The sequence below is a fragment of the Corythoichthys intestinalis genome, chromosome 7, assembly GCF_030265065.1.
Source record: "Corythoichthys intestinalis isolate RoL2023-P3 chromosome 7, ASM3026506v1, whole genome shotgun sequence".
Taxonomy (NCBI): domain Eukaryota; kingdom Metazoa; phylum Chordata; class Actinopteri; order Syngnathiformes; family Syngnathidae; genus Corythoichthys; species Corythoichthys intestinalis.
Window position 1 is genome coordinate 3589844 of NC_080401.1, and position 13241 is coordinate 3603084.

A 13241-nucleotide genomic window follows, 5' to 3' on the forward strand; every position below is an offset into this window, starting at 1 on the left:
AGCAGTGCCAGAAGCAGCAAAGCAACCCCAAAACATCAGGGAACCTCCGCCTTGTTTGACTGTGGGGACCGTGTTCTTTTCCTTGAAGGCCTCGTTTTTTTCCTGTAGACTCTATGTTAATGCCTTTTCCCAAAAAGCTCTACTTTTGCCTCATCTGCCCAGAGAACTTTCGTCCAAAACGTTTTTGGCTTCCTCAGGTAGGTTTTGGTAAACTCCAGCCTGGCTTTTTTATGTCTCTGTGTCAGAAGTGGGGTCTTCCTGGGTATCCTACCATAGAGTCCCTTTTCATTCAGAAGCCGACAGATAGTACGGGATGACAATGTTGTACCCTCGAACTGCAGGACAGCTTGAACTTGTTTGGATGTTAGTCGAGGTTGTTTATCCACACAATCTTTCGTTGAAATCTCTCGTCATTTTTTCTTTTCCGTCCACATCTAGGGAGGTTAGCCACAGTGCCATGGGCTTAATCTTATTGATGACACATTGCACGGTAGACACAGGAACATTCAGGTCCTTGAAGATGGACTTGTAGCCTTGAGACTGGCCATGTTTCCTCACAATTTTGCTTCTTAAGTGCTCAGTGAGTTCTTTGGTCTTGTTTCTTTTCTTCATGACTCAATGTGGTACACACACGGACACAGGACAGAGGTTGAGTCAACTTTAATCCATTTTAACTGGCTGCCAGTGTAATTTAGTTATTGCCACCACCTGTGCCACAGGTAAGTAACTGGTGCTGTTAATTACACAAATTAGAGAAGCATCACGTGATTTTTCAAAGGGTGCCAATACTTGTTTGGCCCATTTTGAGTGTTTTCTGTACAATGTTAATGAATTATTTTTTTCCCATTCTCTTTTGTGTTTTTCACTGCAAGATATTACGACCAAAGCATTTGTAATGTAATCATATTCTGGGAGAAATTGAGCATTATCTGACAGATATGCAGAGGTGCCTATACTTTTTGACCACCACTGTATAATAGATATTAAAGAAATTTTAAATATTCATCTAGCCTCCTCACGTGTAGTCAGGGGTGAAAGTGGCTAAAAAAATTTGCCGGAATTGACTGACATAAAGGTCAACACGGAGCCACAGAAATGCAAAGAAAAATGCTTTTGGTTAGACATACCTAAAACACAACAGGTTTTACACATGCATTAGGCTACTGTATTACACTTACTGTAACAAAGAATACATGGGATTTTCATTTAGAAAAATGAAAAAAAAGTAGCATACAAGTACAAATATAAGTATAAATGACTTTATGCACAGTAAAATAGAATGTATATTGAATATAAGGCAACCATGGGCTTTTTTTTTTTTTAAAGGAAATAATTAAGTTGCCCTAACAGGTAAATGGACAAAAATAAGTCCAACGTGCAGATTAACTATATTGCTAAATGTATCAAATTTGAGACAAGCATTTCTGGACCTCATTGAAGTAAATTAGTTTGTTTAAAACTTTACTGTGTTCAATTTTACTTTAACTATATTTGTTTTACCACGAGAACTGCATGTCATGCTTAATGTATCATTTATGATACAATTTAGAGAACATACATGCAAATTAATTTTTAAAAATTGTTAAAAAATGTCATAGCTTTCAAACTTAAAATTTTCTATTCATTTTCTGGGGTCAGGTATTACAACATGGGATATGTTCTATACCTCCCCATCAGAGTAAATAAAATAGGCTCAACTCTTTCCTTTCGCTAAAAGATCTGGTCAATTTTTCGTTGCACTGCCCTTTTTTAATGCATTAATTCATCAAGCATGCATCAACCGTTGATGCTAACTATCCATGCTGATCACATGTCAGTATGTCAGCCAGTTGAACAGACAACTTGAGTCCAGGTAGGGTGGTTTAACTTGACTGTCTCGTCGGGCTCAGATACACGCGCGGTGGTGGGTGGAAACAGATGACGCTACACAAGCACTTTATTAGGCTTGTTGTTAACATTTGTGAATGTAAATCTGACATTAGTAGATTGTTTTCTTCTTGGAGATGTGTGTGTGGCAACCAGGCAGTTTTTTTTTTTTTTACATGCAGTTTTGACAGTTGCCGTCATATTTTCGGGATGAAAGCACCGTTCCGCCCCCAAATTTTGTCCTGGAATGGCGTTCCAGACCGTTCCGATCCACTTTCACCACTGGGTATAGTTTTGGCTAAGCAAAGCAAAGGACCGTCTCTAAGGTGCTAGTCACATGATCTGATGAATTTTTGTTTTTTTATTTTTTCAGAGAACATTTTAAAGGCTAGGTCTTTATTGTTGACATTACGCTTAATTTTCGAGTTGGCAGGGGTTTGATTAGCCGGTAGTCAATTTCAACAAATTCCATGCTGTTTGTTAGTTTCAGGGCTTTGAGTGGGTAAGCTAGGGCGAGTCATTGAGTACATATGAGAAATGTATGAAAAATACATATCGTGTTTTGAAAAACAAACACAACATTTTACTTCTAACAATTCTGTTAGTCTTTGATGCTCAGCCAGGCCTTAAATGCATCCAACCTAATGTACTGCTTCATTTAGCATCTTATTACTGTTGAATGTTAAATTTGTTTATCCTCAAATAAACACTTCACAATACACAAAATATTTTGGATTACAACATTAAAGGTGCGAACGGAAGGAAAGGTTTGAAATTCACTCGCAGGCGCGAGATTGAGTGGGGGCAGGGAGGATATTGCGCCCCCCCGGTGGCCTAAAAATGTCATTGCATGTAATTGACTTTCCTATAAATTAATTTAAATGGGAAGTTAAGAATTTTTTATACAAGCCTTAAAGTGTGTACGACAGGAGAAAAAAAAAGTCTTAGATAGCATTATTATGTGAATTAGAATCATATTTTGAGACGATTCGTCTATTTACAACAATTTGGCAAAGCGCAGAGGACGAGAAATTAGTCTTTTAATGTGCCGGTTAGCCACGCCTACCATTATAGAGCTCCAGCGTCCCCAAGAGGAGGATGACGTAGGCAGTAGAATGGTTTCATCTGTTTTACTATTCAGCCCATTGAGGGGAATTATTTAGAAATGAGGAAAATGCGACAAAGAGAGCCGCAAAATGTCATTGTTTCAGTCTTTCTACTCCAATATTTTTTACAGGATATTCTTTTTATCCAAGCATTTCCCCCCCAATAGCTAAATAAATGGTATTGTCATGACAAATAACAGTCTTTTGCTAAATGGAATATGAAATAATAAAAATGCATTTATTCAGTACGACATGGCAAAATTACTCCATAATGGTCAAAACTGTCGACTTCACTGTTACTCTCGCACCTCCCAAACGTTATTTTATGCCACCGTAGTTAGTCGGGCTTTTGTCATTTCCCTGCCCCGCCTTTGGAGAATGTAAACAAACCAAGAGGCGTGACAGCTAGCCGACATGCTGACCTGAACCCAGTAATGTTTCAAAGTCTTCGAAGCGAAAAATGACACATAATTAGCCCGGATCATTTCACACGGTAGCGCCGTTGTCGGTTGTCTTCGCCGATCGGCAACCCGCCTGGCAGCGAGCTAGTTAGAGCTCGTCGTTCCCTTGCTGAGGGCAGAGGGTTCGTTTGCGGGGAAGCTGCTGGACAATGACCGACGGACAAACCGGCCGACGAGGGAGGAGCGCGTAGCAACCACATGGTCAACACGAGTATGGAAAAATAATACTTTACTACACGGCGAAGACGTAAACAGTGAGAGAGTCATAGGAGAGCGGCTGCAGTTGTTGTGCAGCTAACATGGCAGAATGTGTTTAAGCCAACGAGAGCTTTTATACATGCCCATCCATAGTCAAAAGTAAGTAAATAGTCCTTGATTTAAAGAAAGTTTGTTGTGTTTACTTTGTAATTGCTGTATTTGCGGCCATTTTTAACACAAAGTTGCAATTTCTGATCGGGTGGAAAATTTGACAGAACACCGGGCATACCAAGAGGGCAATAACCCGAGTATGGTGCTCTCTCAGTGGGATGTGCGATGTGCGACAAGCCGCCGGTCGTCGGGGAGTGGACAATGAGCATGTCAGCCACAAAATGCAAGCCACAGCCGCATTAAAATGATCCCAGTATATGACATAATACAGAACATGATGTTTACTCACTTCCTCGTAAGTCCAATGGTCCCACAGTAGTAGGGCTTGTTTTGGCCAATATCTGCCGGTGAATGGGAACCTTTCGAAACCCCAAAAAGGCTCACACGCCTCTCTCTGGTGCAGCAACATTTTTCTGCAGCCGTTTGGCTGGCATGATGGGGAAAAAAAAGAATTAATCCACTAAATCAGCTGAATCCGCAGTCCATATGCATGCTATAAAGCAATGCTGTATTGTGAGACGCGACCCGTGTGACGTCAAATTGGCATTTGGCCTAAACCAGAAACTGGAGCCGGAAGTAACTCATTTTCATGGCGCGGGATTCAAAAATGGAATATATAAAACGATCGCTTCCACACACATCCAAGCAATCCATTTCATTCAGGAGCATAAACCATCGTGTGAAATATGAAATAAACATGCTTTTTGGTGTCATACGCACTTTAATCTTTCAGTTAGCGGGGTGTCTGTGCAGATTGTGAATTATTTGTTGATTTCAAGGCTCTTCATGTCAATAATTGTAGTATGAACAGCAACATATGTAATCCAGCAGCTCTGCAGGGAACAGGCTATCTAGGCAAGCTGGGTGGACTGATATCACATTATTTTTTTTCACCACTTTTATTTATTTATTTATTATTATTATTTTTTTTTTTTTTTTTTAATTTTTTTTTTATTTTGTGGGGAAGAAATTGACTCCCCAAAAGACTGAGCTCGACTGGTCTAATCACTCCTCTCTATTGTGGTCACATTACGCATCAAAAAAATAATAATAATCCTGCAGAATTAAATCAATTACGGCAGTTTGGTGTGACATTGTTTTTCTCGCATGGGTATTTCGAACAATGATCTGAAATTTGAATTTTTATTATTATGTAATATCTGTTAATATCATTTTTTTTTTTATTGACACGCACTAGCTTAGCCACTCTGGAGCCCACTGAAGATATCAAAACTATGAACGAACGTGTGGAATTATCTACTTAGCAAAAAAAAAGGTAAAATAACTGAAAACAGGTTTTGTATTCTACTTTCTTAAAAGTATCCACAGTTATTTGTTTGTTTGAGGGCTCCAGAATGACTAAGCTGGCTTGAGTCAATGGTGGTTAAAATGAACTCCATCGACTAATTAAACTCCTGCTAATTCAAAGATTAAGCTTATGTGACAAATCCAATTCCATGCGATGACATTTTTTTGTTGTCATACTTATGTTGAGGCAGTTAAGGTAGAAAAATTGGTAACTGATAAATTGCTTTTAAAGTAACTTAGTTATTTTCATAATAAATTAATCAGTAAAGTAACCAGATTACTTTTTTTAGGCGTAATCAGTCATCAGTAATTAAATTACTTTTTCAAGTAATCTGTGACAACACTGCAAAATTAACTGACAAAATTGTCAAAAATTCTGAACCTCCCCTTTAAAACCATTTATAGGAAAGTCAATTACATGCAATGAAATTTTTCGGCCACCAGTGAGAGCACTATCCCCCCCTCAATCTTCGCCTAAGATTGATATCCATGGCGACTGAGCATGCACATGGCAACCACACCTCCTGAGGGTTATTACAGATCAAATGTCTGTCGAGTAGATGTACCATTTTAATTTTTGCAGTACAGTGTATCACAAAATTGAGTATACCCCTTGCATTTCTGCAGATATTTAATTATATTTTTTCATGGGACAACACTGACAAAATGACACTTTGAGACAATGAAAAGTAGTTTGTGTGCAGCTTATATAATAGAGTTCATTTATTTTCCCCTCAAAATAACTCAAAATATAGCCATTAATATCGAAACCCCTGGCAGCAAAAGTGAGTACACCCCCTAGTGAAGGTTGTCAGTATTAACATACAGTACAACATGTCAACTGTCAATATTTTGTGTGGCCACCACTATTATCCAGAACTGCCTTTACTCTCCTGGGCATGGAGTTGACCAGGACTTCACAGGTTGCCACTGGAATGCTCTTCCACTCCTCCATGACAACGTTGCGGGGCTGCCAGATATTCGAGACTTTGCGCACCTCCACCTTCCGCTTGAGGATCCCCCAAAGATGTTCTATTGGGTTCAAGTCTGGAGACATGCTTAGCCAGTCCATCACCTTTACCCTCAGCCTCTTCACTAAAGTGGTCATCTTGGAGGTGTGTTTGGGGTCATTGTCATGCTGGAACACTGCCCTGCGACCCAGTTTCTGGAGGGAGGGGATCATGCTCTGCAGCAGTATTTCACAGTACATGTTGGAGTTAGACATGTGCCGGTTACCAGTTTCACGGTTTACCGTGGTGTGAAAACGTCGCGGTTTCAAAACCACTAAAATTTTCAGTCAGACCGTAGTACGGTATTCGCCATTTTTCATGTGTCAAAAATCCAGCCAGAAGTGGCGTGGCGCGGCAGCGCTCACCCCCTCCCATTTGTTGCTGCGTGTGAAAGTGATTATCGGCTAAACAGCCAGCGAACCCTAAACAAATACTCCAAACATAAGGCGTTCTTTTCTTCAATTTATTGAGCTCTCAAATCGTGGTAAGTGAAATATACAGAATGAATACATTTAAAACGTTGTACAATTGTATTTTTCCATGTGTGAGTAGCTAAACAGATTAGCACTATGAGTTCGCCAAAAACAAAACACATATTTTCCTTTGAAATTCGATATACAAACTAACTAAAAGCTTATAAAAGACGAATGTTAGCCTAGGCTTAGCTGGGAGAGTAACTTCGTCGAGTGTTACAGCCGCAGAGTGAGAAAACAAGCATGATTCTCTTGAATGAAGGGGAAAAAAAGGCACAGCATCAAAGATCGTCAATTGAGGAAAGATGATCTTTCCCTAAGCACAAATCCACGTTCGCTGGATCAAGGAGAGGTCTCACTCCCAATTATTATTATTTTTTTTTTTTAAAGATGAAACCGTTCCACAACAATATTTACATTTTAACTAACTCATACATTTTTAACCAACTTATTAACTTTTGAATTCTTTGTTCTTTCTAACACAAAGGCATGACATCATGTAGACTACAGTTGACACAGTGGCTGAAAATGGCGAAACTTCACTTGAGCTTTTCAATTCTCAAAAAAAAAATTATGCAGTATAAATTTTTAAAAATTTTATTCAAAAGAGTTTTTACTTTTTTTATAGAAATTATTTTGTTCTTGCTCTAAACTTGAGCAACTTGAGTTGTGGCTGTGGGTATAGTCTACATTATATTTTAATTTTATCTAAAATTTGTTTTTTTTTAAATTGATAATTTATATATTTTAACAATACATTCATATTCCAATTTGCAACTATGTTCTGAAAAAAAAAAATCCTGTGCAATGGAAAGAAGTTTTTTTTTTTTTTAACCCATACATCTCAAAATAACACATTTTGGAGCTATAATTGCAATACCGTGATACCGTGAAACCGCTGTATTTTTGCTCACGGTTATCATACCGTCAAAATCTCATACCGGCACATGCCTAGTTGGAGTTCATGTTTCCCTCAATGGAATGTAACTCTCCAACGCCTGCAGCACTCATGCAGCCCCAGACCATGACATTCCCACCACCATGCTTGACTGTAGGCATGACACACTTATCTTTGTAATCCTCACCTGGTTGCCGCCACACATGTTCGAGACCATCGGAACAAAACCTTTATCTTAATCTTTTAAGATAATCTTCGTTAATTAATCTTCGTTTCATCAGACCATAGTATATGGTTCCAGTAATCCATGTGCTTTGCTGACATGTCTTCAGCAAACTGTTTGCGGGCTTTCTTGTGTACGGTCTTCAGAAGAGACTTCCTCCTGGGGTGACAGCCATGCACATCAATTTGATGTAGAGTGCGGCTTATGGTCGGAGCACTAACAGGCTGACCCTCCTACCTCTTCAATCTCTGCAGCAATGCTGACAGCACTCCTGCCATTAAAGAAGGCATTTGGATGTGACGCTCAGCACGTGCGCTCAACTTCTTTGGACAACCAACCCAAGGCCTGGTCTGAGTGGACCCTGCTCTTGTGAAATGCTGGATGATCTTAGCCACTGTGCTGCAGCTCAGTTTCAGGGTGTTGGCAATGTTGTTGTAGCCATGGCCATCTTATTGTAGTGCTACAATACGTCTTTTAAGATCCTCAGTTAGTTCTTTGCCATGTGGTGCCATGTTGGAACTTTCAGTGACCTGTATGAGAGATTGTGAGAGCTGCACTACAAATTTGAACACACCTGCTCCCCATGCACACCTGGACCTAGGAACACTAACGGGTCACATGACATTTTGAAGGGAAAATGACTAGCAGTACTCAATTTGGACATGTAGGGATGTAGTTTCTAAAAGTGTGTACTCACTTTTGTTGCCATTGGTTTAGATCAGGGTTCACTAAATCCAGACCTCGGTGGCATTTTTCCTGTCGTGTTTTCCACGTCTCTCTCCCCTAACACACCTGAATCAAATGATTATGTCATCAGCAACCTCTTCAGAAGCCTGATAATGATCCTGATTATTTTGATTCAGGTGTGTTGGAGGAGGAAGACATGGAAAACCTGACAGGAAAAGTGACACTGAGGTCCGGATTTAGTGAACCCTGGTTTCGATATTAATATTAAAAAAAAAAATAATAATAACAAATAAATTAACTGTATTATATAAGCTGCCCACAGACTACATTTCATTGTGTCAAAGTGTCATTTTGTCAGTGTTGTCCCATGAAAAGATATACTTATATATCTGCAGAAATGCGAGGGGTGTACTCACTTTTGCGATACACTGTACGTATTAGGGTCAACAAAAGGAAAAAGAAGGACTACGAGATGTAAGTCGTACTATTGCTACGAAAAAAAGAAGTCGTATTATTATGTAGGGTAATGTAGATGTAATCGGCTGCGCTTTTTACGTACATCTACTGTAGCTGAGAGCTATGACATTAGCCTGGCTAATGAAATATTCCAATAGATCTTTGTCAAGGTTCTTGGGGAAAAAAATCTCATTTGTCATGAGATGATGCAATTTCACCGTGGCACAACATGGTGAGGGTGTCTGACTCCGATGCTACCCACCACCACAGCTTCAAAAAATCCTAGGGGGAACCCAGTCATATATCATGTAATATAGTAGAATCATTGCTTTGTGTTATGCTGATTTTTTTTGTTGTTTTTTTTTTCCAGCTTTTCCAGTGAACTGCTTTATTACGTGGCCTCAGCATCATGACATCAACAAACATCCAGTTCTTCATTTTCACTGAGTACACGGAATTCTACGAGGCTGGTTCCATATGTTTTATCCGTGAGCACCAACAAAGTTTTGGCTCACCCAAAACATTGTCTGTGTTCATACTTGGCACATTTACACCAATGTACTGTGAGATCGAGAGGAGCTGTTTGGAGACACTGACTGCACAAGAGGCACGTCTGCTGCTGGCCCTCACTGACTGCTCTGAAAGGCTCAAGTGGTTCAGAGAAAAAGCTGCTCTTGGAAGAGCACAGACACTTTCTCTGGGGACTGAAGTGGTTGTGGAAGAAGGAAGTGAGAAGTTGAATGGTATCATCCGCTACATTGGAAGCATGCCAGAATCAGGATCCGAAGAGCCTTTTACAGCAATATTCTTCGGAATAGAACTGCAGGTGTGACCTTAAAAATGTCTCCATTCCACACATAAACATACAAATTAGTTGCCTGCCTCCAGAGACATGTATTCTAGCATCTCCAGTGTTTTTTTGTTTCCGTCCTTAATTGATGGTAGCCTTGCATGTAATGCAAAAGAATCTATTTTACTTTTTTTTTTTTTTTTTTTAAATGGCGCTTCTTCGGCGCACCACACAGCCCAAACCATTTGGCCCATCGAAACTGTTTTAATACCGAAATGACCAGAATTCTGGTGCGATGCAGGGAATCTTTTGAATGACCGGCCAAAAATTACCGTTGGCGTCAAACACTGGTTTTTTGAAGAAAAAAAATAATAATAATAATAATGCATCTAGTCCTACAATTTTGATACAGTTCACATGAATAATACATGAAAGATTTCAGGAAAATAAGGGGCATACATTTTTCTACAGAATTTTTCAAAAACCTACATTTCCCCCAAAATTTGCCCAAAACTTTCCCATTCATTTATAATGGGATGCCACTGCCATCTACAAAAATGAAAAGTAACACCAGTTACTTTCCCAAGTAACTAATTACTCTTACATTCAGGTAACTGAGTTACTAACTCAATTACTATTTGGGAGAATTAATTTGTAACTGTAATTAATTACTTTTTTAAAGTAAGATTAACAACACTGGTTATAGTACAGTATAATAACAATTTATATAGATAACTTTGTGCTGAGACAAAAAATGGTAATGGTGTTATACTTGTATAGCGCTTTTCCACCTTTCAAGGTGCTCAAAGCTCTTTACATTACATTGCCATCTACCTACTAGTGACGTAGCACCAGGAGCAATGTGGGGTTCAGTATCATGCTCAAGGATACTTAAGCAAGTTCATCAGGGCAGAGAATCGAACCCACAACCTCTGGATTGGGGGACAACTAACTAACTCAAATCTAACATATTAAGTAGTGACTCACAATGTTCCTCATTACTTGAGTATTCTTTTCACCAAATACTTATTTTTTTACTTGTACTTCAGTTCATTTTTTTGGAGGACTTGTACTTGAGTGATATTATTTTTGAAGTAACGCTACTCTTCAGTAAAATTTTTGGCTACTCTACATATAAAGATGACTATGACTCACAAGTTCAAAATTCCACTTTTCATTTCGGAGTTATTACATTCAGATGTGTTAAACAACAGAGGAAATATGACCTTTTAAAAAAATAATAATAATAAATCCCTCACCCTCTTTTCTTAAGCAAAAGTACAAGGGGAAATTATTATTTGAACTTAAAGTGAATAACATTTAATATTTGGTGGCATCACCCTACTCAATCTCATCTTCAGGAAGTGACCAAGGAAGACGTAAACATTTCACGCCTCCCCAACACTGCTACCGCTGTAAATAATATAATTTGGCTATGAAATTATTATAGTTATAAGTATAGCTCTGCATAACATTGTGTCCTTTTTTTGAAAATAAAAAAGTAATATAGATCAACTTACAATAAAGCATACCTTTATTAACATTGTTTTGTTTGCTATAAAAACAAAACAAAAAAAGACTGAACGTGCATCAATTTGCCTGAATTACACAATTTAAAAAAGAAAAAGGTCACATCCAAACTGTAAAAATACACTCAAGATACATTTTTGGACCATTTGATACTGAAAAACAAAATGTAATAAATTCAGTTTGATTAGAAACATCACCTCGCGAGGACAATATGCCAAACAATTTGACTGAAAAAACAAAAATGAGTAGAGAAAAACCTGACATTGTCATTGGACAGAGGGACAGTTTTTATTTTTGCTGCAGGCAGTATCAGCTCCTCTGCTATGGTGTGATTATTTTGCACTGTTCAACTTGGTATGCACCTTATAAGATGCTAACAGGGCTTGCTGGTTTACTGCTGTAACACTGACAAAGCAGGAAGATTGTTGGCAATATTCGACACAAAAAAAAAAAAAACAAGTGGCTTATCAATGTGATTGGGGTCTAATGCCATTAAGTGACCTCTTCATTGATTTGGCTTCTATCTGTCCGTTTCAAACATTTTTTAGACACAGTAAACAGACTGGTCTTTCCTCGTCTCACACTGTATTAAAAGCCAAAGCCAAACACTATATACACGTCGTCATATTTCCTTGTCTTAGCTCTTCTTATCTCCGTTTGGTTGAAAAATACTGAGCACTCTGAAAATGAGAGCGCCACTGCCATCCACTGAGCGGATGTGCAATTATACTTTATTCTAGCAATCCATCCATCATCTTCCGCTTGCTTACGTAGCCATCGGAGCCAACACACCACCTGGTGGTGATCAGTTGACTGCTCCGCCCCCTCTCTTCACCCGAGTGTCCAAAACATGCGGCCGCAAGTCCGATGACATGATTACAAAGTCGATCATCGAACTGCGGCCTAGGGTGTCCTGTTGCCAAGTGCACATATGGATACCCCTATGTTTGAGCATGGTGTTCGTCATGGACAAACCGTGTCAAGCACAGAAGTCCAATAACAGAACAACACTCGAGTTCTGATCGGGGGGGCCGTTCCTTCCAATCACGCCCCTCCAGGTCTCACTGTCATTGCCCACATGAGCGTTGAAGTCCCCCAGGAGAACGTGGGAGTCCCCAGTGGGGGCGCTCTCCAGCAAACCCACCAAGGACTCCAAAAAGGGTGGGTACTCTGAGCTGCTGTTCGGTGCATAAGCACAAACAACAGTCAAAACCCGTCCCACCACCCAAAGGCGGAGGGAGGCTACCCTCTCGTCTAGCGGGGGAAACCCCAACTTACAGGCGCCAAGCCGGGGGGGCAATACGTATGCCCACACCTGCTTGCCGTCTCACTGTGGGCAACTCCAGAGTGGAAGAGAGTCAAACCTCCTCTCGAGAGGATTGGTACCAGAACCCAAATTGTGTGTGTAAGAAAGTCCAACTATATCTAGTCCGAACTTCTCTGCCTCACACACCAGCTCAGGCTCCTTCCCTGCCAGAGAGGTGACATTCCACATCCCAAGAGTTAGCTTCTGCAGCTGGGGGTCGGGCCGCCAAGGCCTTTGCCTTTGGCTGCCGCCCAACTCCCTACGCACCCGACTCTCCTGGCCCATTCCAAGGGTGGTGAGCCCATGGGAAGGGGAACACACGTTGCCTTCTCGGGCTGTGCCCAGCCGGGCCTCATAGGGACAAGCCCAGCCACCAGACGCTCGCCTTCGAGCCCCACCTCCAGGCCTGGCTCCGGGGGGGGGGGGTCCCAATAACCCTGAGTCCATTTATTGTATTCATCATGAGGGGTCATGTTGGGTCATGTTGAGCCATGCTTTGTCTGGCCCCGACCTTAGGACGTGTTTGCCATGGGTGACCCTGCCAGGAAAAAATGTATGTTCCCCCAGCTCACGTGTGCCACCCTGGCATCACTCTGACGCCCCACTATTTGAGAAGTACTGCTTTAACCCCATAGACAATCTGTGGGGTATTGTGAAGAGGAAGCTACAACATGCTAGACTCAACAATGCAGAGGACCTCAAAGAGACTATCAGAGCAGCCTGGGATCTCATAACACCTGAGCAGTGCCACAGACTGA

The 13241-nt window shown here is 40.4% G+C and overlaps 1 protein-coding gene across 1 annotated transcript in view; it reads left to right on the top strand.

Annotated features, from left to right (window-relative positions):
• Positions 1-13241, top strand: part of cyldl (cylindromatosis (turban tumor syndrome), like) — a 72540-nt gene that overhangs the window by 1875 nt on the left and 57424 nt on the right. The window contains exon 2 of the mRNA XM_057842039.1: positions 9228-9683. Within this exon, the coding sequence (XP_057698022.1) occupies positions 9267-9683 (417 nt within the window). The 5' untranslated portion in view covers positions 9228-9266. The remainder of the gene's footprint in view (positions 1-9227; positions 9684-13241) is intronic.